Below are 27,884 nucleotides of genomic sequence, written 5' to 3'. Positions count from 1 at the left end.
ATTTTGGTGTTTGTTTGAGGCCCAGCTCATTCTCTGGTCTGCTCAGGTGTATTTTATCAAGCTACTTAACAGGGAGCTGAGACAGTTCCACCTCCACTGCAGTGTCCACTATGGCAGAATCTTCAGGGTAACAAGTCTCAGGTCCTCCCAAGGTCCTGACTTTTTGCACAGTGAACCAGCATTCCTGCCCTTCAGCAGCATTTTGTGAGGCTCCACTTTTCCATAAGGAAGCATTAGTTTTGCTCTTTCTTTACTTTCAAATATTTTCCATTTTCTTACCTGGATTAGACAACCATGCACAGTAGAGAGTTACAAACCCCATCACAACACAACAAAAACACCCCAGAAAAATACAGCATCCTTAAGAGGGAATTAAGTACCAGAAATGGACTTGCCTTGCAGCACTTTCATTGCCAATACTCATGAAAGGTTTTACTTCATAAAACATGTGCCAACTTGCATCATCTATTGATGCTGACAGAGACTGGTCACCAGGTTGACTTTATTCTGATTGCAGTTTTGAACACACATGTAAACAACAACCATGACACAACTTTAAGCAAAAAAAACATGATTGAGTTTTTACAGCCATTCCAATAAAGTCAGAAAAGAAAAATCTCTTGCAAATTTATGACTTTGAAGAGATTATATGTATAAGCAAACTTAGTACAATGCCATGTTTCCTATATACATTTTTTCCTTTATGTGCTTTAAAACTTATATTTAAAATTCCCTTTTATCACTAAAAATACTTTTACAAAAATAAAACACTTTCTTTGTTAACTTTAGCTACAGTTTATTTTTTCCAGTGGATTCACTGCAACTATTATTTGCACAGAGGAGATTATGCAGTTCACAAATACCTGATCATTTCTGTGGACAAGCAGCACTTGCTGATATCTGCCCTGCAGTCCTAATCCTGTCTCCACTGCAGCCAGTAACAAAACTCTCATGTGCTCACTTTATTAACTATTCTGACATGATAAAAATAACATCCAAAGTTTGTGCTCTTTACTGTTTGTCAGGAAAAGCAAATCCCACATTTAGAATTTTGACTCGAGCAAAGCAAAATATATGATTATAATCTGGTTTTACAGCTAAGCTCTGACTTGTCTTTTTTTTGCCTACATGTAAAAGGTAAAAATAAATTTTCATTATTACAGGACAGCTATAAAAACTAAGGTTCACAAATGCTTTTAGCAAGAAATTGCATGCAAGCATTTTGCTTGCCTTTAAGATAATGTCTTCAAAGAGAATGTCTTGTTCAAATATGGTGATTTTTTTCTTAAGACATAAAAAAAGTTTGCTCTGCAAACTCTCAGTAAGAGCAAGCCATTGAGGCAGAGCTTTGGTTTTAAATGTGCACTTGTCAAACTCAAACTATAGCTACTTCTTTGCATTAAAAAATAACATTTTTATTCATACAAATATATGGTTTGAACAGTCATCAAAAATAAAAAAGGGCTAATACTTTCCTGCAGCTCAGAACAGTCTGGAGGGCTCCAAGTGGAAACCTTGTACAACCCAACACGACCCTGGAGCATCTTGCAATCAGGTGGGCAAAAAGCCACTCACATAGCACTGAACCAACAGCCTGTGATGAGTCAGGCAAGTAGTCCTGGGAGCTACTTAAATATGCAGCTATGGAGGAAAGAACTGACTAAATGCTGCTTTAGCATCTCCTGGCAATTAAAACTCTGGGAATGGCCTTTCACAGCACTTCACCTCAATGGCAAGTCTCACTTGCTGCCTGCACACACACACGAGCATCAGACATAGCTGCACATCTTTGAAAGAGGCAGCCTGCTCAGAATTTTCATCAGAGGTCTTACTATTTTGTAATAATTCATCAAAATCAGAGGCTTGTGAGAAGAATATAGCCAGCATTATCTAGAGGGGGGAAAACAGCCCTGTTCCATCACTTCAATTAATATTCAGTATTCAAAGTAAGTAAAAAAAGAACACCAATAGCAGCAAAATAACTTAAGGTTTTCAAATATCCTGATATTACCTGGGATCTTCTATTACCTACACTACCACTGAATAATTGAAAAAAACATGCATTTAAATAGGTTTTTAATTCACAGGTGTTAGAACATACGAAGTACATCTTAATACCCAACTTGTTCAGCAATAGAAGAGTGCAATAATGTCACCTTACAACAAATAGCTATTTTTACTAAAAATCTATTATCAGTCACTCCAGGCTTTAAAATATTATGCCAATACAGAAATGAAGCCAAAATTGCATATATACAAAACAGCTGATATGTGTAAACCTCACATTCAGCTTCTGTTTGCAAACAGGTACCTATTCCTTACCTGCCCTCTGGGGAAGAAAATATCAAGACCAATATTGCTAATTAGACTTTCAGGAAACAAGATGTCACAACACCAATAATTTTATTCTGGTCAAAGGTAAGCCACTCTGCTCCCATGGCTCTTTCAGTAAAAGTGAACAGAGACTGAACTAAATTTCCTACCTATTCTTAGACCAAGATTTAGAAATAAGAACTATTGCTGTACTATCTATAGGAAAACAAATGTAAAGAATCCCCCTGCTCTGCCCTCCCCAGGCAGAACATTGCACCATGGCACTGCTGAAATTGGAAATGTGACTGAAGCACTTAGTGCTACCAGGGTAACATACATTCATTTAATGCACACTGGCATCAGTCTACAATCTTAACAGCAACGTTGGGTAAAACCTTCATATGTAACAATAAAAGAAGCAAATGTTTTTCCCCCATCAGAATGTCAAGAAGTTTAAAATATCTTTAAAATACGTCATCATACCCACAAAACATCAATTACTTTGTCCTGAACAAACATAGCCCTGCCCTGAAGGCAGGGTGATATAAAAAAAAATATTTCTGATGGTAAGTTGCTACTGAATGTAAAACCAATTTTTTCACCTGGTTTTACCCAAAGCATTTGTGGGCCTGACATGGGTGTGCTACAGTTTATTTGAACTTTTGCTTTCCTTGCTATTTTTAGCTTGTGGAGGCTGGCACAAAACATTTACTAGAGGTAATGGCTTGTTGTCTCATCGCTGTGATTACAACCCATTCATGTGGAAAGCTGTTAACTGTGCAGTTTGAATTCATAGGTGCTCGTTTGCCACTGGTTGACATCGGCATTGATCATGTTGCGCTCGGTGAAAGTCACCTGTCCCTGGGAGTCGATGAGGACCACGGTGTTCGTCCTGCAACCACACACGGGGACAAGGGTGAGCCTCCTGGCCATCACAGCAGTTTGCAGGGTGTCACCCCTCATTCCCAAATGTTTTAACCTTTTTTTTTCCCCTTTCCTGACCACATCATCATCATCATCATCACCTTAGCAGGGCAGAAATCATCCTGGCGAGTTCAAATGGGCATTTTCAGTCCATTCTTAGTCACTCCACTGCTTTGATTCCCACTGCCCTGGCAGCAGCTGACACACAAAGCTGCTCATTGCAGGCTCAAACTTAGTGCAAGGTGCTCCACTCAGAAACAAGTAGTTAAAACTAAGTTTTTCTTCCCAGCCTACAGGCACCTTGAAGGGTTATTCCTATCAATAATACTCTCTTCATTCTTCTCTTTCAAATGAACTGTCCATTGAGATTTAAACATTGTTAATTATTATCACAGCCCACTGATAGATGAACATAGAAGTTTTCTCTCTCTAGGAACCTTCCAAAGAGGAAATCTATTTCCACAAAAAGCAGATTCCAGTCATGCATCTGTGCCACTTTGCCTTGTGTAAGCTGTCATTTCTCTATGGACAGGGCAGTAGTGTCACAGAGGGATGACAGGCAGCAGGAATTTTTCACCATCCTGATGTGGTGCCCTTCCCCAAGTCACTCCACAGTTGCTCACATATATAAAAAAGTGCTTAATTTCCTCAGGAGAATATCTCAAGGCCCTGTGAACAATCTCTCTTCACTAAACCCTGTTGCTAAGGGATAGATAAGTGTGAACATACAATTATAGCAGCAGGGAAGACTTGAAATACAGTTCTAATTCACCAGTAAAAGGTCAGTATTTCTACCAAGTTTTCCCTGTTTCTTTAGAAATACCTAAACTTCAATCTTTGAAGCAAGAGGAGGAAGATGCTTTTTTACCATTTTAAGTCTTCATTATTCTATATTTAAAATGTTTTTCTAATACATTTTATGGAAACCACTGCAAAACCTGAATATCTGTCTCTTAGAATATCAACTTAAAATGCTTACAGCAGCAAGCACTGTCTGCTTATCAACTCACATCTCTGCAGTGGAAATACTATTGCTAACTAAGAGACCAATCTGACAAAATCACTGCCACACTTTTAGGGTAGGAATTCCCTACCAGCAGCAAGAGGGTTCATCTGGAATTTTGTCCCACAAGGATTAAATGCAAGATGCATTGCATTATTCTATTCTTGCAGTTTTGGTAGAACAGTTTGAGCAGAAAGTGAGAGCAGCTCAGTAAAAAGAGCAGCATGAGTTAGGGGAGATGTAGAAATACATGTTCTTTTCAACAAGAGCAATAGGTTTTTAATGCATGAAAGCAGCAGATCCATTTTAGAGTGCCATGTCTAAACACCTCTGATTTAGCTGTGCAGATGACACGATTCCTGTTTGTGGAAATGTTCTGCAGTACCTTTGATAACATCAAAGTTAGAGGTGCTCAGATCTGCTACTACACTGGGGAAGCAGAAAAACTGTATTATCTCATCTTGAACACGTTCAAGCTGGGTCACACTCCCCATCAAATGAACCCATAATGTGTGCTTAAAATGCTCAACAGTAGCAAATCTAAGACACTCAAACACCAAGCAAGGAAATACCTTACTGAATTACACTAGATCAAGATATGAATAGAAAAATTAAAATGGTCACTATAGAATGAAAACTTACAGTAGTGTAATTTTGGTTTGAGATATGCTTTGATCCAGCACACATCTGTTTCTGGCTATGAATGTTTTTACCTTGTTCCATAATCTGGGCAGCGAACACATAAAGCTGCATATTTGTTCAGTATAGGACGTATGTATTCCTTCCCTTGGTCTTCAATTGCAGGGTCTGGCAGTTGACTGAAAAAAGTAGAAAAGTAGTTTAAAAAATGTTTAAATTCTCCAATATTAATACATTCATCCCTCTTAAACTGGAAGGAGTTGCAGGATATCCCTGATACCACAGTCAAAGGCAGGGCTGAAGCAGAAGAGAGAGGGTAAAGGACAAAGCCCCCCTGAATCCACCAGGAGAGAAGGGAATTCCATGTAACAGGCACACACAAAGTGATCATAGAGATGAACTAGGATATTTTAAGAAAGTTCAAAGCTAATGCATATCCATGTGTTCATATTTATTATGAAAAGATCATTTAATCTTGAAGTATCATTTGGAAAGATTACAGACTTAGTTTTAAATATTGCTTTTTGTAAGTAAACATTTCTGTTTTATAGTCAGATGGTTTCAGATGAGATAATAAAGGAATTACTGAACATTAGGGGAAGATCATTTAGACTATATTGTATCTTATATCTTTGTCTTTTGATTAGTAAGAGGTGCAAAGTATGAAATTTTTTTTAAAAATCACTTGATATGATAGATGAACAAAGCAATTAAGACAGCTTAGTAGACTCTCCAATTACTACTCATTGCTCAGATGTCTGACTTCTTATGTCAACATTTCTTTAATCACTAAAAAATGCCACATTCATGAATGTTAGCATTAAAATTTACTGCTAAAGCTGGGAAACTGATCTATACACCAGGAACAGCTCTGCTTCAACACAACCACTCCCCAGACAGGTAAGAGTCAAACTAAACATGAAAGTCACTGGGTGGTGAGCAGTGATATGAATTTAGACCACAGGACCTCCTTTCCCCTGCTCCATGTCTGGACACTGAATGGTATCACCTTCCTGTACTTCTAAATATCCAGCTGATGGACTCAGGTTCACTGTGCAGCCAGCTGGGAGTGCAGGAACCTTCCTCAGATCTCAAACTCATCTCTTGGGAGCCTCCTTGACTAGAGGCCTACAGGTGAATTGTGCAAATACTTCCTTATGTCCTTCCCCCACTTAGCCTAAAACAACTGCACTTTTGAGGAAGGCAGCTGGTTGTACTCTGAAAATGGCTTGTTTCTCCACCCTCTGCCTACCCTCTGAGTAGTGATGCAGAACAGGCACTAACACAAACCTGCTCAGCACCAGCAAGGGTGCAGAGGCACCAGCCTCACTCACCCACAGCAGCTGTGGCTGCCCCAGCCTTGGAAGTGTTCAAGGTCAGCTTGGATGGAGCTTGGAGCAACCTGGTCTAGTGCAAGGTGTCCCTGCCCATGGCAGGGGGGTGGAACAAGATGATCTTGAAGGTCCCTTCCAACCCAAACCATTCTATGATTCTGTGTAAGTAAGTGCTTTCTTCTCTGTGTGCAGCAACAAACTGAACCTTACCTGAGCCTCCAACAAGCTTACAGCAAGCAACTTACATATCCCTAGTCCTGCACTCATTGCCCTCACTAAGAGAAATGCAATCTTTAAAAGAACAGGTCTCAGAGAAACCAGTGTAAGGTTGATGAGTACTGAGACTGCAGTGGTAACATTTACTGTGTCTCCTGCTTAAAAATCAATACTGTTGGAAGTCAGTCTCTGTGAGAGAAAGAACACTGCTATTGCCCTTCATTACCCAGCTTTAGTCAATTAACGTAAGGCTAAAGCTTTTTTTTGCTGAAAACACTTTCTATGTGCAATTTTTAAATGGGTCATATTGTATTCTCAGTAAACTCCAGCTCTCATGTTCTTACGGTTCTTGATTATTCATCACTGTAAGAAGCTCCTTCACCAAGTCTTCTTTGGTAAGGTCTTGACTTCTTTTGACCACTTCTGTGAAAAGCTGCTTCCCATATTGAAGCTTCTTCCATGGTGTATCCAACAAGGAATTACTTAATCCATATATTCCTACATACACACAAAAACCAATTTAATTGGATGGTGTGTTCTGGTGATCTGAGTTGTCATTATAGATTTCAAACATTTTAATAAAATGTAAGTGGTTCCCCAGCTAATCTTTACCTGCAGGTATGCCATAAACATGCACATTGGGTAAGGGAGTAAGGGTCAAAGCCTTGGAAAATTCTATTCCTTGATACAGACTTCTGTCCTTCAGCCATAAGCAGCATCCCACTAATGGCAGTGCAGGTGGGCACACTGACACAGATAGAACTTTCAATAAACTATTGATTCTATACTGAAATTTATTACTAAATACTTAAATGAATTCAAGGACATTTAATGATTTTCAAAGAATGCAAAGAAACAGTCAGTGAAGACAATGCTTAAATAGCTAAGCTACTACAACAATACACAGCTACATAAAAAAAGGTAATATTCAGACCTTTCTGAAGAAAACCTACCAGCATTTAGGAAAACAGGGTCTGGTTCTCCTTTGTTTCCATAGTAGCAAATTACATCTCCTTTGGTGGTACTGAAAAATATAAATAAGAATTTCTCCTTGAAAAGCCATCAGCTTCTATATTTGATTACACTCTAATTTCATGCAATATTCAAACTCAGTAAGATGTTTCTCCTACTGTTACCCCTATGGTTCCAGACATTAATTGATGAGTTTTACTACCCTGCTCCTCTCAAAACACTGTATTAGCTGCACCACTATCACAAAGTACCATTATCATTTTTAAACATAACTGCAAGAGAAAACCCCAGAACTTCTGCATGGCAAGTAGCCAGGCTTAATGACAAACTCTGTATGGTTTTGGATAGCTGGAGATCCAGTTACCTGGGGGAAGGGGGCATGCTAAAACACAGGAACTGTCCATCACAGCAAGCAACCTTCTGCCCATCTTGTGGGCCATTTTAGCTGGCAAAAGTAAACTGTAGGCCCACTTAGAGCAATGCCCAAGGACACCACGGGGTCCTTCAGGTGCCAGGTGTGCATTTTCAGGCTGTTTTCAGCTAACTGTAATTGCTGATGTTAAGCTCTCTCTCCACTGGAGGTACTGGCTGCAGCTCTCGTGCACAGAGCACAGTGAGGATCTCACACAACATTCAAAGACAGGTTCCAACATTGCAAATAACTCTCTTGTGACAGAGATGGTATCAGCATATCCAAACAGCAGAGACCTAGGTAGTCAGACTGATATTGACAGCACAAACACCAAACCAACTGATAAAGAAAAAAATAAAGCCATCAATAAGCCTTGTGTGTCCTGTGGGATATGGACTGCCATTAGATGGCTCACTCTCATTATCCCTCAATCCCATCAGCTGACATGGAACAGTGATTCCTCAGATTGTTACCACTTCGTGGGTTTAGGCTTTTTCTTTTTAATTTGCCAGAATACAGCAAAGAGATCTCTTAATTCTCCATTTCCCCCTAGTGATTTACTTGTTCAGAATTAAACAGAGTATTACTCCAGTCACCAACACATTCTGACCATCATTCAGCTTTTGTCTCCCAAGCTCCAGCTACTTGGACAGGTCCTTGGCTTTTTGAATTAGGAAAAAACCCAAACAAACAAAACCCAGAGTTAAGACTGAATTTGGATTAAGCAGCATAAAACAATACTGTAGAGAAACCATTTCCAGGTGTTAATTTTTATCTAAGATAAACTGAAATATCTCTGCCCTGATACAAATCAGAGTACACAGAATGCAATCTCCTTAATGAGGTACTGGAACTTAAATTGCTCTGCATAATTTGGCTTCCGCTACTCAAACCTTAATAACAACCAGAACAGTCCTGATTTAGCTGTTCATGTTCTTCTTGAAAAGCCATTCTGAAAGACATTCTACAGCATCCTTTGAAGAAAGGAAATATTAACTTATTAATTATACAGCTCAGAAGAGTCAAGGAGAGGAATAAAAAAACCCCCCATAATGCAGAAATAGAACTGCCTTTCCCTATGCACTCCTATTCCTCCTCCCAACCCCATGAGACTTTTCTGATGCCTTACAGAAGGATGTCCAAGTTTTTCAGCATAGATAGATGACAGTAATTATAGGTGGTATTTGTGTATTGTTGCTTTTATTGTTAAATATCATATAAGAAGCCTCCTGTTATTCAACTTACAGTTTATCCACTGTTAAAAATCAATCTACCCTTTTCTGAACCTTCCTCTAGTGGCTTAAAAGACATTTCTTTTCCTTATCTTTCTTTTTCTTCTCAACCTTAATGTTGATTCTCTGCAGACAAGTGCCCACATTAGAACCCTGACCACTCACATGCTCTAGTGACAGCAGGGCTGGATATGGACCCTCCTTTTCTGTCCTGGCTCTAATTCTGAAGCCCTGAAGAGTTTGACTAGTCTCTGCTAGAGTTCTCCTGTGAATGGATTACCTGTGATATTCCTGTGCATCAACAAGAACAACAAAAGAGTGTGTTGGTGAATTTGTTTCTTTACCCCAGTTGGAGTATTTGCACTGGGAATAACCAGATAGTCCATAACAAAAGCAGCTGAAACAAAATAGAAGGAAAACTCAACATGTGACCTGACTTTTGTTTCCTTCTTTTCTTGAGATACAAATTTCTGTCCCATTACCAGAGATTAACTGGTGTGCATGACCCATTTACAGAATCTATTAAGTTGGATTTTCTTAATCAGAGACAAAAAGGGTTTTAAAACTATTCTTCAACACAATAAAGCAGAAAAATACAGCATTTCAATGAATATGGGAAAGTGCTGGTGAAAAGTACAGGTGGAAGAAAAAAATACTCTCTTAGCAGCAACCTGGAACTATTATATTGGTGCATTAACTACTCTCTTTTCAAACTGTTGAACCTGCACCTGCTGTAAAAGGTCTACGAAGAGAAAAGTTCAGAGCAATTGTTATTAGGTGAGGTCTCAGAGAACTGTGTGAGAGGGAAAGGCAGACAAATGGCCCAAGCAGGCCCTTGAACACAGCTGTGCAAGTGCTGTCAGGGCTGGGACTGCACGCTGGGTAAGCAGCCACTACTGGCTCCTGTTAGCAATAGCCTTTTATGTGAGAGAATATTATCATCCAGCATCTGTTCTGAGATTTTTGTGACTGACAAATCCAGTAACAAGATCCCCTGGAGTTTAACAAAAAGATGGGGAATACATACAAACTGCAGGGTCACTAATTCAGGACATCTGTATCTTATTGTTTCCACATTCCACAATCCCCCAGATGTGAGTTTTCACTTACCTCCACTGCAACACTGCTGCTGTCTTCTGTCAAAAGAAGACTGAAGCCTCCCAAGAGACTTCTGAAATGGGGATACTTCCAAAATTTTGTTCACTGTGCCAGTCAGCTGCTCTTCCTTTTGTCATTTGCCTCTGCCCATTCCCTTCCCACTGTTTACAGACACTCAGTACTGAACATCAAGGCAGGAGCCAAGATGAAAACAAATCAATGTAAGCTTGATCACAGCAGTAGCCTCAAAACTCTGGCCCATACTCAGATTCTTTTCCCTTCCAGCTTTACAAGGATAGATACCAATTTCACTGGAGAACTAATAAAGGCATAATTAAAGTGATGACAATAGGGCCCAGTAGACTTATTTTTAAATCCCAGCCATAGCTGACAGCAGAAAGAAACTAAAACTGCATGAAAATTATGCTCTTAGATCCATCATTCTGTCAAACAATGTAAGCAATAATAAATGTTCCAGGAAATATTCTAGGCACCATAAATCTCAGTAGTAACAGAAGCTTCACAGCAACATGAGAACTGTGCAGAGCTTGCCACAATCACTTCTTAATGCAGATGAAACATAACTAATGTCCTTCTGCTCCCCTGCCCTGCTTCAACTTCAAGGTGGCTTCAAGTCATGTTCAACAGAAACACAGACCAAAGGAAAAGAGGAAAGCAGTGAGGCAATAAAAGCTCCACAGTGTGTGGTTATCACCAAGTGATCACTCCCCTGGGCACTGAGCTCTCTCTGCTAACAGGGTGAGCATTTTACAGACAAGGACATTGGATTGTTTTATGAATAATGTGTGCATGTATTTTTTGTGCAAGGACAAAAGATGAAATTGGCAGCTTGAAATGCTGAACAGTAGTTTCAACTAAGTAGTTCAGCTCATAGATTAATTTTCTTTTCTTCAATGTTCATGAGCTAATCAGAAAATGTTTTATGTTCTGAAGCTAAAAACAAACAAGCAAACAGCAAACCACCAACTATAAAACCCAAATATATATCACCTACCATCAAATATAAGGGTGAAAAGAATTCTGCCAGGTATTCACAGCATACAAGGCTGCTTTAAAGCACTACTCTGATTTTGTTGCCAATGTCTAAACATATCTTTGGTGCTGTCTTTATATTTTGGGCCAGGCAGATACTGACACCTGAGCAGAGAGATAAAATAAAAAAGTTTTCCAAAAGCTTTTTTCCTTCTTTTGTCTGTTCATCCATCCACTGGAAATGACTGAAGATCTGTGCAGAAACATTTTGGAAGGAAGAGAAGTACCTGCACACCTCATTTTCATGAGGGAGCCACGAGAAGGAAGACAGGTGTACTCTGCCAAAGGTGCTATTACATTAGGACTGACAACACACGAGGAGAACTATCAATGAGCTCACAGAGCAATCATGAAGACTTGACCATCCACATTCTTTCCACAGCAGCACTCTGACCCTGTCTCACTGTTCACTGGAAAGGCTCCTAAATCTGATCTCTGGAGTGCAGCCAAATCCTTCCCACACAGCCACGCTGCATCAACAGCCCACAGGTGATGGCACAGCTTACTACATTTTCCCTGGAGGGACAGAAAACTGGCTGTGCCAGGGGAGAGCAGAAAAGCTTACCCAAAAGGCACTTCTCTGCAGTCCCCTCCAGCTGATTTGTTTTGTAAGGGACATCTATTCCTCATGAAGAAAGTGATTCACTCCTGTTACACAAGGATCTTATTGCACATAAACTATATGGGCTCTAAGAGACAACCTGTCAGAGATTCTGAAGTTGCTGGGAGAGTGAGAAGAAGCTGCCAGTTCCATTTGTCCTTCAGGCCAGTCTGTATTACACACTTGGCAGTAGGAACACAAGTGAGACACTGCCACAACAGCCCTGACAGAAGTCTGAGGTGCCCAGGAAAGTCTAAGTACCTGCAGCAACTGTGTTTGTTGGAGATAAGTACAGGTTTCCCCAGGTCAGAAATGATGTTCTGAACATCAACAAAAGCAGCTCACTGACTTCAGATACTGCTGCAAATGGAGAAAGAAGGAAAACTGCTACACAACTTAGGCAGACATTTACTGAGAGACCACTCCAGTCTCTGAAACCTTGTTCCTCTCTAATCAGACCTACTGATAGTCAGATTTGCAGGAGTGGCAACACTGCCTTCCTAGAAGCTAATTTTGCAGCTGCACAAGATTCCAAATAGACAGTTTGCCATATGCTATATAGTCAACATAAAAGTATGTTTAGCATAACTGGATAAATATTTATAACCAAGATGATAAACTGAAAAATTAGAAAAATAAAAGTACTAAGTAGTCTTTTTAAAAAAGGAATCAAGGGTGTTTAAATCAACATCAAGAGATCCCACAGAGCAAATAGGTTATTACACTAAAAGTATCAAAACCCATGCATGTTGAAAATAAGAGTCACACCCAGCTGTGGAAATAAACAATGAGATTTCACAACTTGTATACTTGTTTCCAGCTCTGCCTCTCCCATCACTGCACCTGTCTCTAGCCTACTGTCATAAAAATACAGACAGAAGATAAAAATTTCTTATTCTGAAACGTGTCCCTGAAAACTCAAACATTGTAAATCTCTCTAAATGTGCTGCTTACAGCAGTATCATGTGCTCAGATACACCCCTCCCCACTAGTGCTTCATTTAAACTTTCCATTTGAGTTTCCTCTCCATTTCACACACTTTGACAGAGCCAATCACATTTCGTTACACAATGGAAGAATGTGTTATGAACAGTCTTCAATCTTTATTTTGAAACAGTAACATGGCCCAACAAAATAGCATCAACTACAATAACATTTTCTATTTACATAGAGAAGTAGCTTCCATTCATATACTATATTTCTCTCAGGAGTAATTCTAATTTCCTAAAATGACAAGTTTACAAATCTTATCGAAATTGCTCTGCATCATTAGCTTGGCAAGAATTTCATTTCATCAGAGTATCCAAGGCTAAGGACATGTCAAAACTGAGAAATTAATCAACACACAGAGCTTTCAGAGTGACACTCAGCAAGGAATTATGATCTGTATCACCATGGAAAGACTATTCAATGGAACATACAATTCCCTATCGGCCCAGCACGGAAGAATAAACAAACAAAACTAACACAGAAATGACTGCCTTAAATAACATCAATCAATCTACATTAATATCTCCTTGCAGGCAAGTGGGAGAGCAGGGAAGAACTGACCAGTAAGTTTGAACCACCAGCTGAAGGTGGTCCAATGCAGAAAGTGAAAAATGTAAACACAAGGCCAGTTAGTGAGAGAGTGCCAGGGGTTATTTTCACTCAAAACATTACACTATGACCTTCTGCTTTAAGTGTGTGTGGCTTCTCAGAAGCAGGCAGAGAAGCCCTTGCCCCATCAGGGTGTCTGATAAGATCAGTGCCCCTGCAGAGTGTGCCTGAGCAGCAGTGAGCTCCTGGCAAGTCCTGTGTGCCCGTGGTCGTGCAGTGTGGATCCACCTGGGAACTGCCCCACACCTGGAGATGGCCCAGCCCTGGATTTCTGTTCTTCTCAGTCAGGTACACTGCAAAAAACACTCAGCACCTGTACTTGTGATTTGACACACATGCACATGCATTGGAAAGGACTGTCCCAACCACACTGGTTAAATCAGTATCCAACATCCTTTCTTCAGCTACAGAAACTTTGACTCAATGTAATTCTCTTGTGCTGATTTCTGATCTTTCAGGAAAGATTAATGACACAGCCACTCTGACAGGAATGACAGCTTGAGAGCTTTCATCTGCTCTTATCCTGCCACAGCATCTCTCAGAGAAAAGGTCTCTGAGGAATTATGGAGCCAAGGTTTTGTTTTCCCAAAACATCAGCCAGGGAACCCTCAGGGTAAAGAGTGGCTATGGCCCATCAGGGAGTCACAGCAAGTTCTGTGGTAAGCAATGATTGGAACACAAGATAGTCCTCCTGTGTTTGAAAGATAAAAAATAACACAGGAAAGGATGACTGCAGTAACATTAGGACCTTACATGCCAATTAGAAAAAACGAGAGCTCTAACTTCAGTTTGTGACAGGCTTCTGTATCGTTACACTGCTGTGCTATGATGTGTATGTACAACTCTGCTCCCTTTGACATTGGAACTGAGGTGTTTTATAGACTTACTTCAAGTCAGCTGCTAACAAATTAAATCCATTGTAAAGATGTCCCTCTACTGAAACTTTCTTCAAGTAAGAGTAGCTGTCCAGATCTGCAGTCAAGAAGTTTGTTACAAGAGCACCTAAGAAAGAGAAGTACACAGAGCAACTGAGTGTGAGCTCACTGTTCTGACAGGCCTGGTAGAACAAACTGCAAGATACAAGATCCCTGTTGCCAACAGGCTGTAACAGTGGGGAAAACCCTAAAACCAAAAAGCAAACCAAGCACCCTTGAAAAGTCTTATGTCATTTCATCATGTTAAGAGCTTCACTTTACTCTGAAGAACTCAGTAAAAAGTTCTTGGTCAAAAATTCTACAGAATTTGTATTACTAACAACTCTAAACTGGATGTGCCTCTCCTCCTACCTTACAAATTCTTTCTTGTCTTGCTTCATTTCCCTGATATATGACCCTAAAATGAAATACAAATGACATAGTTCATTTGTTTTCCTCTGTCTAACATCTTTTGTCATTATAATATATTCCCAAAGCAGCAGCTTATGACAGTTACAAACAGACCTATTTTTACTTTTAAAAAACCCACAGATGTGCTCCTTTGAGCACCCTCTTTAAAAGAAGGTTTTTCCTATTATTTCTGCTCCTCTGATCTGGGAGAAGAGACTATAATAATCTTTTAGGCTACCTCCAGCATAACTCAAGTTGTATTGATTCCCTCCCGTAAGTGTTTGAACATGAACATTTTAAAAAGTCTACTGCAATCTAAATCTAGCTCAATGCTTGGCTAGTTGTTCTGCCTGTTAATTAGAATTATTTCCAAGAGGAGACAGTTGGTGCTGCATTTCTTGTCTGAATGTAACTTCAGGCTCTAGGCACTACATCTTATTTTGTTTGATTAGAAAATCATTATCCAAGTCAAGTTTCTCACACTGGTACTCAAACTCATCAGTTCACAAATTCTGTCTGTAGCACATAAACATCCTATTTGCCCATAAAGCTGTGTTAAGAAAATTAATCCTGTAATCATCACTATCTTACTGGAACACCAGGGCTTCTTGGTTCACTTTCTTTTTTTTCCTTTCAACTCTTCCATACCTCTTCCTTTTGCATTTTTATCAATCTTTGGCTGCATGTAGTTTGTCAGGGCTGCCATCTTGCCTTTCTTACTGATTCCCAGCCATGTCCCACCTTCTTTTCCTTCCTCCATATCCAGACCTAATGGAGTAAGGAAGAGTTAGGTTATTAAATTTCCTTACAAATATCTCAAGCTTAGATCAGAATTTTGTAATGCAAATGCTGAGTTTTCATCAGGCTGGATAAAATGCCTGTCTCTCTGGGTAAGTGACACGGGCCCACTTACATTACCCACCCTCCAACTCTCCACTGTCAAGTATTTTCCAAGGGACTGCAATAACAGATGAGGGATAATGAGAAAATTAAATGTAAAAGCAAAATAAATAGCTTTGCCTGTATGCTGAAATACATAGGAAGCTTTAAGAAGGCTCAGAATGTCTGTTAGCTCAAAGCAAATCCCAGAAAATTGTTATGTGCAAGTTTAAATTCAGATGTAACCAGAAAAATTTAGAGTAAATTGGGTAACTGATAAACATCTTGGACTCTGGGAACAGGGATGTACAGTGGGAGGGGGGGCCACAGAAGTGAAGTCCTCAACATCAGTAACTCCAAGGCATGGGATCTCAGATTCATGGGATCTCCACTAAATACACTGCCCAGATGGAGAACATACCAGTTCCTTGTGCCAAATATGGACAGAGCTGACAAGGGTATAACTGACAAAGATTCAGGCCCCTTCAGTTTCCAGAATAGCTTTTTGTTTATTTGTTTTAAATTATTACACAGCAGGAGAAGCAGCATCCAGAAGGTCTGGCACGAAACAGAAACGTTGGGCAGAACTTCAGAAGCAAGGGAGTAATTTATCCTCTCAGACCTCCTTGTCAATGACAATCACACTCAGCATCCACAAAGAATATTTGCAAAGTCAAAATCTTGCATTTAAATAATGCTTTGTCTTCCAGGGCTTCATTTCTTTTTCTGAGACAGGCAGAAGTATTGATTATACTTAAAAATTACTACAGATAGATTCCCTACAAAGGAGAACCAGACAGCTGAGGGACTGTACTATCAGTTTAGCAAGATGTAGACACAAAAGCAAATAAACTGAAGGATCAATAACTAAAATTATTCTGTAGCCTAGGATTTACTAACCAATAAGAAATGAGAAAGTTTTCATGTTCTTGAGGCTTTGTTGAATGATTAAGTCACTATTACAGACCCTGAGTCTCTGGAATAACTAATTCCACCTATTTTAAGAAGTATTTCAGTGTATCTGACAAAGCTACAGTAATAATTTGTGAAGGAGAAATTCATCTGATCTATTTCTACTGCACCACTACGACTGAAATCAGTTGAAAAATGCAAAACTGCTAAAAAACCCCCAAGATATTAAAACACAGCAAAGACAATAATAGCACAACTCTGCTTTCAAACTTGTGACGTCCTCCACAGAAGTATAAGGTAGAAGCAAATTTCTTATTAGAAAGGCAACACTACCCTAATAACAAAACAATCCAGGCCATGATTCCCTCATGAATCACATGAAAACCTCTCAACACAGCAAGACACACATACCACTAAGGATCTCATTGCTGCTGTCCCAAAACTCGGCCGATTTGGATGGTCTGTGGTAAAATTCATCTCTATTTGCTGCTAGAATGAGCCTGTAAAACACAAGAGGAAAAATGCACTATTACTTACAAATTGGAACTTCACGGTACAGGCAGGAACAGAATCCAATTTTTGCCACAGCATTAGCTCATTTTAAGCATGAAACCATCCCTTACACTCCCATCTCACCTTTATCACTCAGTGTAAAGGCTGAGTGACATTTGACAGCAGCCTTGTCTCTCTCTCTGCCCTGAGACACTGAGCAAGTCCATCTTGTTGAGGGAATGAGGCAGATACTATTTTCAAAGAGCAATACTTAAAATTGAAGAGATTGAATTAAGGTCACATAAACAACCTTAAGATTCCTCAGCATGAAGTCACAGCTTGATTAAAGAAAATGTAAAGATAACCCACATATAGGTAACATATCAAAAAATGTGAAGCACGAGAGTGTGTTTTTCCTGGATCATTGCTTGGGATCACGTAGTCACAGTATTTTTTCATCTATCTTTGGCACCTAAAGCTCTCATTATACCATTCAAATGTACAAGTCAGATAGTTTTGTCTGTAAGCACTCAGAGCAGAAAAGAATTTGTGATAGTGTCAAAGGTCCAGCCCCACAGAAATTTGTCTGATGAAATGACAGAATGCTCAAGGAGCAGAGAAGTAAAGGGAAAAGGTGGGGGGTTTGTAACAATCAAGAGATACTTTGGTGGGCAGTTTTTCCCTGATTTTTGTTGTTTTGTGGGTTGGGGTTATTTTGCCTCCATAGTTACTTGCATAAGTTGAGTTCTACCAGAACAGTAGGAGGTGGCACCATCAGGAGGTAGGAAGAAGGTATGAAAAATAATATGCAATTGAAAAATGTTGCTGGATGAAATTCAGTATGTATATTTAGAAATAAACACATTGCTCCACAAGACCAAGTGCTGTCCTGACAAAAAGCATGTTGCAGCTCTTCATGTGCCATCTAAAATTTGATAGTTTTAGAAAACCTGTACTTTGTACTTTGATAATTATCTCTGAACTTTGCTAATTATCATAAATGGCACCTGCACACTTGAAGGACCCAAGTGCAACATGGTATTTAAGAAGCAGCAGACAGACAAGGTAGGACAGGAGCTCCTCAAAAGTTCAATCTTGGCAGCCATGCAGATCCCTCAAATTCAATGCTAACACCAGTTCAAGTCAGTCAGGCTGTGCATGTAAAGCAGGTGAGGGTTAATGAGTCCAAACAGCCAGACAGCTCCAGAGGAATTTACAACAGTCTCCATACTGGACCTTTCAAAAGCAAAACCTGTTTCTCTGTCCATTTCATCCATCAGAAGTTATTAAAACAAAGCAAGTTTTTCTGTACTCCTTAGAGATCAGACAAACCCCTTAGTGATGACTGTTTATTAGCAGTGTTAGCATTGGACCACTGGAAAGGAAAGTCTGGGCTAATCTGACTGCACATCCACCTGTTGAACAGGGAGAAAGAGAACATTTTCCATTATTCAAAAGCAATGGAAGTCAGCATCAGAAACTAAATTTAATGACTTATTTGAACATCAAAAGATGCAGAGTATCTGTAAATAAGAGCTTGAGTTTGAAGCATTACTGGGTTTCTGTGCTGAGAATCACCATTCAGACCCTGCCATTTCCAAACCTGTAAACGAGCTTCCATTAGATGCTGCTCTTCTTCCTTCAACCATTATTCTGAAATTTAAAAAGTGTTTATCATTGGTAGAACCTGCTCTGCTGGGGAGCAGGTGAGGGATCTGACTGATCCAAGTAAAGGGAAAGACTCTGGGCAGCAAGAGGTGCAGCCAGGCCTGCCCTGGCCCAGCACAGACTGCCCAGTACCCACAGCGTGACTCGCCTTGATTAGAAATATTACAGAAAAATAATTGTAATCAGGTACAGAGAAACTGAAAAAGCCTCAACTTCAATGGCATCCTTTCTGTAAGGCAGGTGCTTTGTATTTTGCCCAACAAAGCAGCATCTGTTGGAAGGCAAACTGTATGTACATTTTTTTCTTTCCAATGCAAATAGAATATTGTTCCTTCCAAACTTACATGATTTTTCTTCTTCTGGCTGATTCCAGTCTTTGACCTACAGGCTTTCAGCTGTTCTACCAAATTTCTTACTTGAATATGCTACATTTATAGCATGCAGTCTCTTTTTGCAGATTTTTATTTAAATTAGCATCCACTGTTAAAATCCAGTTGGGCTGAAGTGCATTTCTCACCTCCTGAAGCCCCAATTATAGTTTGCCTTCAATAATTCTTGACATGAAACCACAGTTTGTTTATGGCATCTAAATACTAAAATTAAGTGAAGTCTTTCTGGTGTGATTGAATATTCCCCATCTGAAGTTTAATGCAGACTCTTAAATTTATCACAAGGCAAGTATACAAGATCATAATAATAAAACCATCTTTATTTTGTCTTTTATGAAACATAATCGTACTGAAAAGGAGCAATATTAAGTGACCCTCATCTTCTAATAAATTGCAAAAAGCCTATTCAGCCATTTTATAGCTGAAATAATTCAGCTGTATTAGAATTTATGTATTAAGATTTATTTTAATATTGAGAGAGATGAAAACATGAGAAATCATTCCATTAAAGCAATTTCCTACAATGCAAGTCAGCCATAAAAAAGACTCTGTGATTACAGCTTTGAAGCTTGAAACATGTATTTATTTGTAAGATGCACACAGCACAGTTCAGGAAGATGTAAAGGCAGCCTGTTACCTCTGACAATAATAATGGACTGCAGTAAAGTGCTTGTTACACTGCACTAAACTTTACTGCAAACAGGCCTGGGGAGAGGAAACAGAGCAAGCTGGAAGGGTACAGGCACATGGATTTGTCAGGGTATCACAGGGGTCTTTGCTAATTAGGTGCTCATGAAAACTGGCCAGTGTACTGCTCCAGGAACCAGGGTCTGCCTGGATGGAAAATTCTCCTGAGTGTTACAGAGAACATGTTTTAGTTTGGCCATTTTCTCTGTCAATGATAAGCAGTTTGTCTTTTCAACTTTTAATGCCTATTACACACACTCTTGGCTGAGATGTAGAGAACAGGAAGGAAATTCATTGCCTGCTTTCAGATGGACAGACAAATTAGGATATCTGCAGGTACAGGAATCCCCTTTTGGTTGGGAAAACTGTTCCAAGACCTCACCATGAAATAAGCAGAGCCATAGCACAGGGATGCATGAGCTGTCAGGAAAAACTGCACTGGGCAAGGACTAGCACAGAGATGTCTGACGTGGTCTAGTGGCTCTAATACTGCTCAGAATGAGGAGGGCTGGGCACCATTCCCAACTGACACTCAGACCTGTGTCCTTCACAAACCTGAGGCAAAGGTGAAAAAAAACATAGGAAGAGCTTACAAAGAAAGAACTTCAACATTCTTCTGAATAAAGAAAAGCAAACAGATTTAGTTATAGTGTATTAAGGGGGAAAAAATGGGGGGGGGACTAAAGTTATGTATCTGATGGTAAAATCTGACACCAAGAACACCGTGGCCTGTCACTTACCACCCAAACAGATGGCTCAGTGTGATTTATCTCAGACTACAGAGCAAGACACTGCTTAGCAAAAGATACTGAGACAGTTACATACAACTGAATTCTCCTGAATTTCAGCCAAACATCTCAAAAGTTGTTGTCCTATCCTGACACCAACAGCAAGTTGTTTTCTGACATAAATTATTAATTTCAATCTCACTGCAATTTTTATAGCAAGCAAACTACTGTAAGTTTTACTTTTAAATATTGATTGTGGCAGAAAGTTCACTTGGCAAGCAACTATAGTTGACATCCAAATGATTTTCCCAAGAGGCATCAAATTGCTGAATCTGTCTTTCACTAAGTAGCAACACAAAGAAAGTCAGACCAAATAAATGGATATATTAATTCAGCACCAGTCACACCATAAACAAAACACCCTTTTGGGCAGATTCCAGATGCAGAAAGGAATGAACTCTATGGACAATTGAGGTTTCGGGTCTCATTTCTTGTTTTTCTGTGGAATGGCATCTGCTTCTCAATACAAGAGGGCAGGAAAACAAGCCAGTGAAAGGCACAAGGACTTCCTGAGCATCCTGACTCTGATGTTTCTGGATGAGTACCAACACTTGTACCCCACAAAGCAAAATGGAACCTACACAGGAATGTAAATGCAGAGAGCAATGAAACTTTACAGTCTGCTTATTGGCCTGAAGTGCTGTCCTTCTGTTACATACTCAATGTACTCAAAGATACTGATGTTGTATATGAAGTTTAAAACTTGAGGGCTATTATGAGAGAGAAAATGATTACAAGAAGTTTAAAGTTTTGGAAACTCACTGTATGACACTGTCACATTCTTACAAACTTACCCAGAAGCCTGAATGTTTATTTGGTCTTAAGCTTTTGGCTAAACATTCCATACACATGACTTAGTTTATTACCTACAATTTCAGTTGCAAGCAGATTTTAGGGTGGGGGAAGGCAAGGACACTTAGCAGAAGTTCCTTGGTTTCAAACTGGAAGCCCTCAGCTTATCTGCCATACTGAAAGCAGCTGTATCTGTCATGCCCAGCAAACAGGACTCCCCTTAGTTTAAAAGAGAAAGTAGAAGGCAAGACTTTCAAACTCTGGAGTACAATATTTCAAGGACTTACACACCACGTGACAGATCACCAGCAAAAGGTCTGTGATTACAAAGCTCAAGTCTTCTGACAGCCTAAAAACAAAGGGCTCTCAAAAGGGTTCTCCTCCAATGGGGAAAGTCATGAAATTAAACAATACAAAGGCACAATACAACACATAATTCTGACTTGAGTTTGTAATTCACACACAAAAAGAAATTGTGATAAAAAATGACAGAAGCAAGTCTGTTGTAACTAGATCATCTTACCTGTATGCATTTTTTGAAACTGGGCGGGGGTCAAACTTGAATAGAAGGATGCACATTGAAGAACTGATGTTTAAATCTTGGTTCTTCCACAAAGGCTCAATGTAAGGTCATTCTGTAATAGCCTAAAATGTAAATAAAGATTATCTATTACACTGTGATTTATAAAAAGATAAACTTGCTTTTATGCTGGAGCTTAGGGATTGCAATATACTGACTAACAGCTCACAATAAAAATAAATAAATAAACATTACTTCCAAAATAGATGCATTTTAAAGGCTGGTTTACTAACAAAATTCTTATGATACTAACAAAATTCTTATGATAATTCTTTCGAAGTTATGCTTGGGTAATTCAGATTTTTAGGGAAAAAAACATGCATTAGGAAAATACTGCCAAAGACCAGAGTGCCAGCAATACATGAAAGAAAGACTATTATGGAATTTTCTGCTCATTACCAATGAAGTACCCTTACCTTCTCTCACATGTCTTAAGTAAGACAAAACACTTCTCTTAGAATAAAGGGGAATATAAGACTTAAACCCTTGCAGAAGCTGGAAAAAGACTGATCAAAGACACTCACAGACCTGCAAATCAGGTATAGTTTAGGCCAGACCTGTATCAAAGTTCAGGAGAAATTATTATTATTGTTTAGCATTGAGAAAAGGTCAGGTACAAACAGAAACACACTGGGCCAGAATGTACATTTTGATGAACAGTTTCCAGCACTAATGCTGAGTTTAAAATCCTGCCCATGCAGATGGCATGACAAATGGGCCTTCCATTTCAAACCAACATAACAGCTTTCAAATATTTTGTGTTGCTCCAATTACAATTTTTCTCACCATAAAACTGGATCCTGATCTTTACTTTCTGTGGCTGCTAAAAAGAGTTACCAGAAGGCCACCACCCAGTGACACATCACCAAGTTTTACTGCTGAGAGCTCTGCCATGCAAGGGCTTCCAAGGCAGCTCAGCAGGGGAGAGGGAGGCAAAATTCAACACCCCAACTCTCAGGCCATCTCAGCAACCCAATGACTGAAGAAACAGCTGTACAAAAGCAGGATTTTTAACCAAACTTCCAAGATATGTAGAAAACGTTTCTCTTGCTTTTTAAATCCACTTTATTTACCTTAAGAGATATCAGGACCAGAAACAGAGTTACAAGTGCAGCATTTATACAGTTTTTTTAAACTAACAGCTTGCCAGTAGCTGCTGGCTCCTGCTAAGTCACAGTTCAGCACTACAACCAGCTGCTGGTGCTGTCATGGCACAACAAGTTCAGTCTTGCCACCCAATATCCTGCAGAGACTCTTCTGCTGCAGGATATGAAATAACTCAGAAAGAGGTGCAACACTCCTGATAGACTTGCCAAGAAAATTAGTGCCTGGGAGTGTGTGTGTGTAGATATATATCTCAAAGTATTTTAAATTCTGTTCTGTGACAAAAGGAATTGCCCTCCCAAGTGATTCATAATCTACCAGCTAAGAGCAGCAATAGCTGAGCTATCCCAACTATTTTCTGTTTAACAGGTTGCTCAATAAGGCATTGAGAAAACAGAATTAAATCACACTGTAGGCTTTGCCTGTATCAAGTCAATCCTTAAACACTAGCTTATAAATTAATCATAAACTGAAGATGCAGCCTTGAATTTTGGCTGATTTACTAGCCAGGTGTTTAAAAAGAACCATAGCCAGCTTTATACAGCAAATGTAATCAGTTTTAGGGTGTTATCCTCCTTCTCAGATTACTACAACTGAATTTTCAGTAGACTCCAATCACACTGGACTTGTACAACTGAACTGATGATTCTCAAAGACTTGGCTCTTCTGCACACAGACCTTGCAGGGTTTTCACAAAACTCAGGGTGATATATCCTCCTGTTCTATGTCTCTAACCAAAAACAACACTGACCTGTTCACAATTCCCACTCCAACTCTTAAAAACAACCTGAAGCAAACCAAAATTACAGTCACGGTTCAAATCACAGAGCACAAATTTCCTAAAGCAATAAACAGGTTATGAACTAGAGCACAGTGCCATTTCCAAATCAAAGAATTAAAACACAACACAACTCCAGGTATTTCTGAGGGGTTTTTTTTGTTTTATTTTATTTATATTTCTGATGCTGTCAAGATATCCAGGCCATACCCTACCTCAGTTTCTTTATTCAGGATGCTGAAGATTCAGGTTCCTCAGCGTGCTCACTGTGCAGCCAGAACACAGGGATCAATATTTCTCACTCCATTCTGCAGCACCTTCTGAACAGTCCCTGCCACACACCTGCCATTCCAACCATCCCTGTGGATGAGCTGTTCACTGGCTAATTGCAGGAACTGTCTGCCCAGCAGAACTGAACTTATGTCCAGAAAACACATTAAATAAAATGCATTAGCAGACTGGTTCATGGTGCAAGCAACACACCAGAATAACACTGTACATTGTTTTCTCCAGTCCCTACTTCACAAAGACAGCAATAGGATCACTTCATTCTTTTCACCCTTTCTTCAGTGAGAGCATCCAGACTGACATTTATAAATATTAAGCCCTGCCAGACTATTTCAGAAATGATACCCATTGCTCAGAAGCAAATCTACATTTGAGAGGGTCCCATTTACAGCATCATCATGAATATGGGAGGCAATCCTTAAAACTCTTTTTTTTCCTTTGGCAAAGTGCAAAGGTGGTCACTTGGTGAAAACAGGGATATAAAATACAGTTTTAATGGACAATTGTTGCTGACTACTCTTGCTGACTGTGGAGATATGGCTCCCAGTATTCATTAGGTATCCTGCCAGACAATTAAATGGATTACTAGATAAAAAACTGCTGGCAATTAATCACTCATAAGACCACTATTTTAATAAACAGGTTTCAGGCTCCATTAGCTGATGTATTGAGTTCCCTTCAAATAATCAATTCAGTCCAGCTGTTTGTGCAAAATTACAAGCTTACAAAAAAACATGCCAGTCAGAGAACAGTAGCAGAGTAAGTTTGTAGCACTCATCACAATTATGTAGAAGGACGAGTGTTTTCAACACTTCAATACCCTTCTACTGCTGCTTTGACAGAACCATCTTTTTGTCACCCCATCAACCTTGCCTGATGTTATTACAGTACTTTAACTTACATTTGTGCTGTTATTAACTCTAAATATCAAATTGGTATTATTTATCTTGGGCTCCATCTGCCGGCCTTGAAACAAGGATAAGTGTTTACAGGTCCTACATAAACAGCCCAACCTTTTTTTTTTTAATTCAGACAGAAGTGTTTAAGCCAGATAAAACAGAGCTACTCCTTAAAATAGCAGCAACACTTAACTGGCAAAGGAGGCAAACAATGTGTTTGGGTGCCTTCTTTGATCAAGGCTGACATTGCACTTGCACACCTGCTGTGGTTTTATCCAGGGCTGGATGTCAGCCTGGGAATTCTTGAACAGAAGCAGACTGTAAGTCAGATCAATCTTGGATATTCTGAAATTTACTACAAATAACAAACACTAAGAGGAAACAAAACTGAAGAGAGGCTGTCAGTGTAAGAACCTAAACATTCAATCAAAAAATCTTTATACAGGTGGTGTCCTTTTGAGCTCCTGTTCACAGGAAAGCAGGTGCTGCAGCCCTGGGGATGAGACGAGCACTGCCCAGGGCTGCCCCTGCAAGGCAGAGGTGCCCACCAGCCTCCTCCTCTCACCTGCAGCCCCCACAGACCCGGGGGAGGAGAAAAGGAAAAACATCAGGCCAGCACTGACTTCCACTTGCAACTTGATCCTACAGCAAGTCCAAAGCTTGATCAAAAGCTGACTTGTCAAGCAGAAAATGTGTCTTCAGAACCATCCCCAGAGATGCAGGAAGTGGCTTAGTTTAAAGAGTTCATACAGAAAAGGCTAAATGGAGGCACAACACTTGCCTTCTGGTTTTCTTTTTGAAGAAAAGCCAGAATATACACACTGTGCAACATGGCAAGGTCTGCTGAAAGTGGGGAAAAAAACCCTGCTAAAAGGTGGAGACAGTGACTGCTGTCTGGATCATGAGCTTTTATAAATTCTAGTTTGATTATTCCTAGTCAGTAAGACAACAGTTACCAAGGATGACACGACAGCAACAATCTCCTCCTTCTGTCATGTTTCTAGTTTGCTGTCCAACTCATGCCTAATACACACAAACCAGCTTGACAAGAATAACAAACATCCTGTAATTAAATGTTCTGCTCCAAATGGCACTGCTAATTTGGAAATGGTATCAAAGTAACATTCTTGTGCTGTGCTACTGTATTCTGTTAGACAGCACAGTGTGTTGTTTTGCTCACTTTAAGAATCTGTTAAAAGTCTGAGTGGATACACACCAGCATAAGGTGGCCTTTAGAGGGACTACCAAGAGACCCAAGTATGATGGATTGTGTATGTTCTTTTCATAGGGTTCTACCATCATTTGGTTGATTACAAGCAATCAGTTCACAATTTGGCATAAAACTATTCTACCCTTAAGAATTCCCAGTAGCAGGCTTTGAAAAATGAAGCCATTTGTTATGTATTTTGTTTTCACAAATGAAGCATCATAAATAACATCTGTCAGTTACCACAGTGATCTCAATTGCTTCTCAACTGATCCAAAACTATTGTTCAGGTGCAGTCTAAAACACAGCTAAAAATCATTTATCACTGGAATCTGCTAGTTTTATGTACCACAACAATACCTTGTGGTCAGCAGAGTCCAAAAGTACTTTACTGACTCTTTTGAATATGTCTCAATGCAACTGAGCACTACTGTCTTCAAATACCCAAAGAAGGGCTATAAAATTGGATGCATTTTCTTGCACTAGTGCAATGAGAGTTTTTTTAATATGGAACTTTAAAATCATCCAAAAAAAGAGATGCTTGATTAGTTCTTAAAAGTATTTTTTCTCAGAGAAAAGTGTCTCACAGCTGCATTTTTAAAGCATTTTACTACTATTTTATTTTGCACTTCCCTTGTGTAGCACATGCTCCTGTGTGGCAATATTAGTAGTTAAAGCTGAGGTGAAATAGGTGGACCTCTAATTTGACGTTGTAGAGGTTGCTCTGCATACAGACTGTAACTAACCCAGGGTTTGTGACCCTACCGAGGTGAACAGCCAGTCTTCCCTGCACGAGACAGCAAGGCAAAGGACAACACTGCTGAAACACAGAAAATAACATGGAAGGTACACACCATTCCCAAGTTTAACAGCTAATTTTACCATCAGCTGCCTAATTTCTCTCTTACTGCATTAGGTCCACTGTCCAGCTCCCATGAGAAACAAAGCCCAGCAACTACAACCTTTCACCCCCACTTGCTCCAGAAACATCTCCAAGGATGCAGTAAAACAGCCTTTTGCCCACTTTCTCAAGAGTACAAATTTTTCCTCTGCCACGATCTGCACACCCGGTGCCTTTTGCTGCACTTTTCCCTTAGGCAAGGCTGTATTTTTAGCTTGCACTGTTCTTAGGGTTTTTTCAGTGAGGAACCACCAAAAGACGTCAGCAGCTTCCAGTGTCTTTCCGTGACAATTTCTTGCTCTCAAAGGGTCACCACATATTAAAAATTGATTTAAAAATTACTTTATTACTCTCGTACAATCACAGTTACTCTTGTACCTGCCGCAAGTACCAACCAGCCACCACCCTCGAGGGCACGAAATGCCACGGCATAGCCAAGGCAAACAGGGGCGAGCTGACACTTTACGATACACCCGTACTTGCCGCTGGGTAAATTTAGGATAAAAATCTTAAGCAAATGGCGCTCAGCAGCAGCACTTTCCGCGGCGGGGAGGGCCGGGGCGGTGGCGGCGGCCGGGAGGGGCACACATCGCCTCCCCACAGGAGCCGGGCAGCTCCCGGGCACTCGCCACACACGAAGCGACCCCGGGCTGAGTCCCGAGCCCGCCCTGCGGCCGCGGCCCCGGCCCCGGCCCCGGCTCGCCCCCCGCCCGCACTCACCCAGCGCCGAGGCCGCGCGTCCCCCGCGCCGCTTCCGGAGCGCGGCCGGGCCGGGGCTGCGCCCGCCCCTGCGGGGGCC

The 27,884-nt window shown here is 40.1% G+C and overlaps 1 protein-coding gene across 3 annotated transcripts; it reads right to left on the bottom strand.

Annotated features, from left to right (window-relative positions):
• Window positions 1-485: 485 nt before the first annotated feature.
• TANGO2 (transport and golgi organization 2 homolog) lies at window positions 486-27,884 on the bottom strand. 3 transcript variants are annotated; one of them, XM_071572170.1, is made up of 9 exons: window positions 27,806-27,884; window positions 21,852-21,973; window positions 16,924-17,012; window positions 15,370-15,489; window positions 14,284-14,398; window positions 7,383-7,453; window positions 6,774-6,927; window positions 4,954-5,058; window positions 486-3,205 (listed from the first exon to the last, which is right to left on the bottom strand). In XM_071572170.1, exons 2-9 carry the CDS (start codon window positions 21,905-21,907, stop codon window positions 3,085-3,087), a joined length of 831 nt encoding a protein of 276 aa, XP_071428271.1. In that variant the 5' UTR covers window positions 21,908-21,973; window positions 27,806-27,884; the 3' UTR covers window positions 486-3,084. The 3 variants fall into 3 exon arrangements, with proteins under 3 accessions (XP_071428271.1, XP_071428272.1, XP_071428273.1); XM_071572171.1 differs by lacking the exon at window positions 27,806-27,884 and adding an exon at window positions 26,931-27,012; XM_071572172.1 differs by lacking the exon at window positions 27,806-27,884 and adding an exon at window positions 24,006-24,079.

The sequence above is a fragment of the Pithys albifrons genome, chromosome 17 (assembly GCF_047495875.1).
Source record: "Pithys albifrons albifrons isolate INPA30051 chromosome 17, PitAlb_v1, whole genome shotgun sequence".
Taxonomy (NCBI): Eukaryota; Metazoa; Chordata; class Aves; order Passeriformes; family Thamnophilidae; genus Pithys; species Pithys albifrons.
This window is presented reverse-complemented; position numbering and strand designations above follow the sequence as displayed.

What these genes read in the sequence shown, in the direction of transcription:
- TANGO2 (XM_071572170.1), bottom strand. Translation starts at nt 21,907, where the DNA reads ATGTGCATCCTTCTATTCAAGTTTGACCCCCGCCCAGTTTCAAAAAAT. An exon ending in GTTTCAAAAAATGCATACAG is followed by an intron (nt 17,013 to 21,851) that starts GTAAGATGATCT and finishes TGTGTTTTACAG; the next exon opens with GCTCATTCTAGCAGCAAATA. An exon ending in TAAAAATGCAAAAGGAAGAG is followed by an intron (nt 14,399 to 15,369) that starts GTATGGAAGAGT and finishes TCTCTTTCTTAG; the next exon opens with GTGCTCTTGTAACAAACTTC.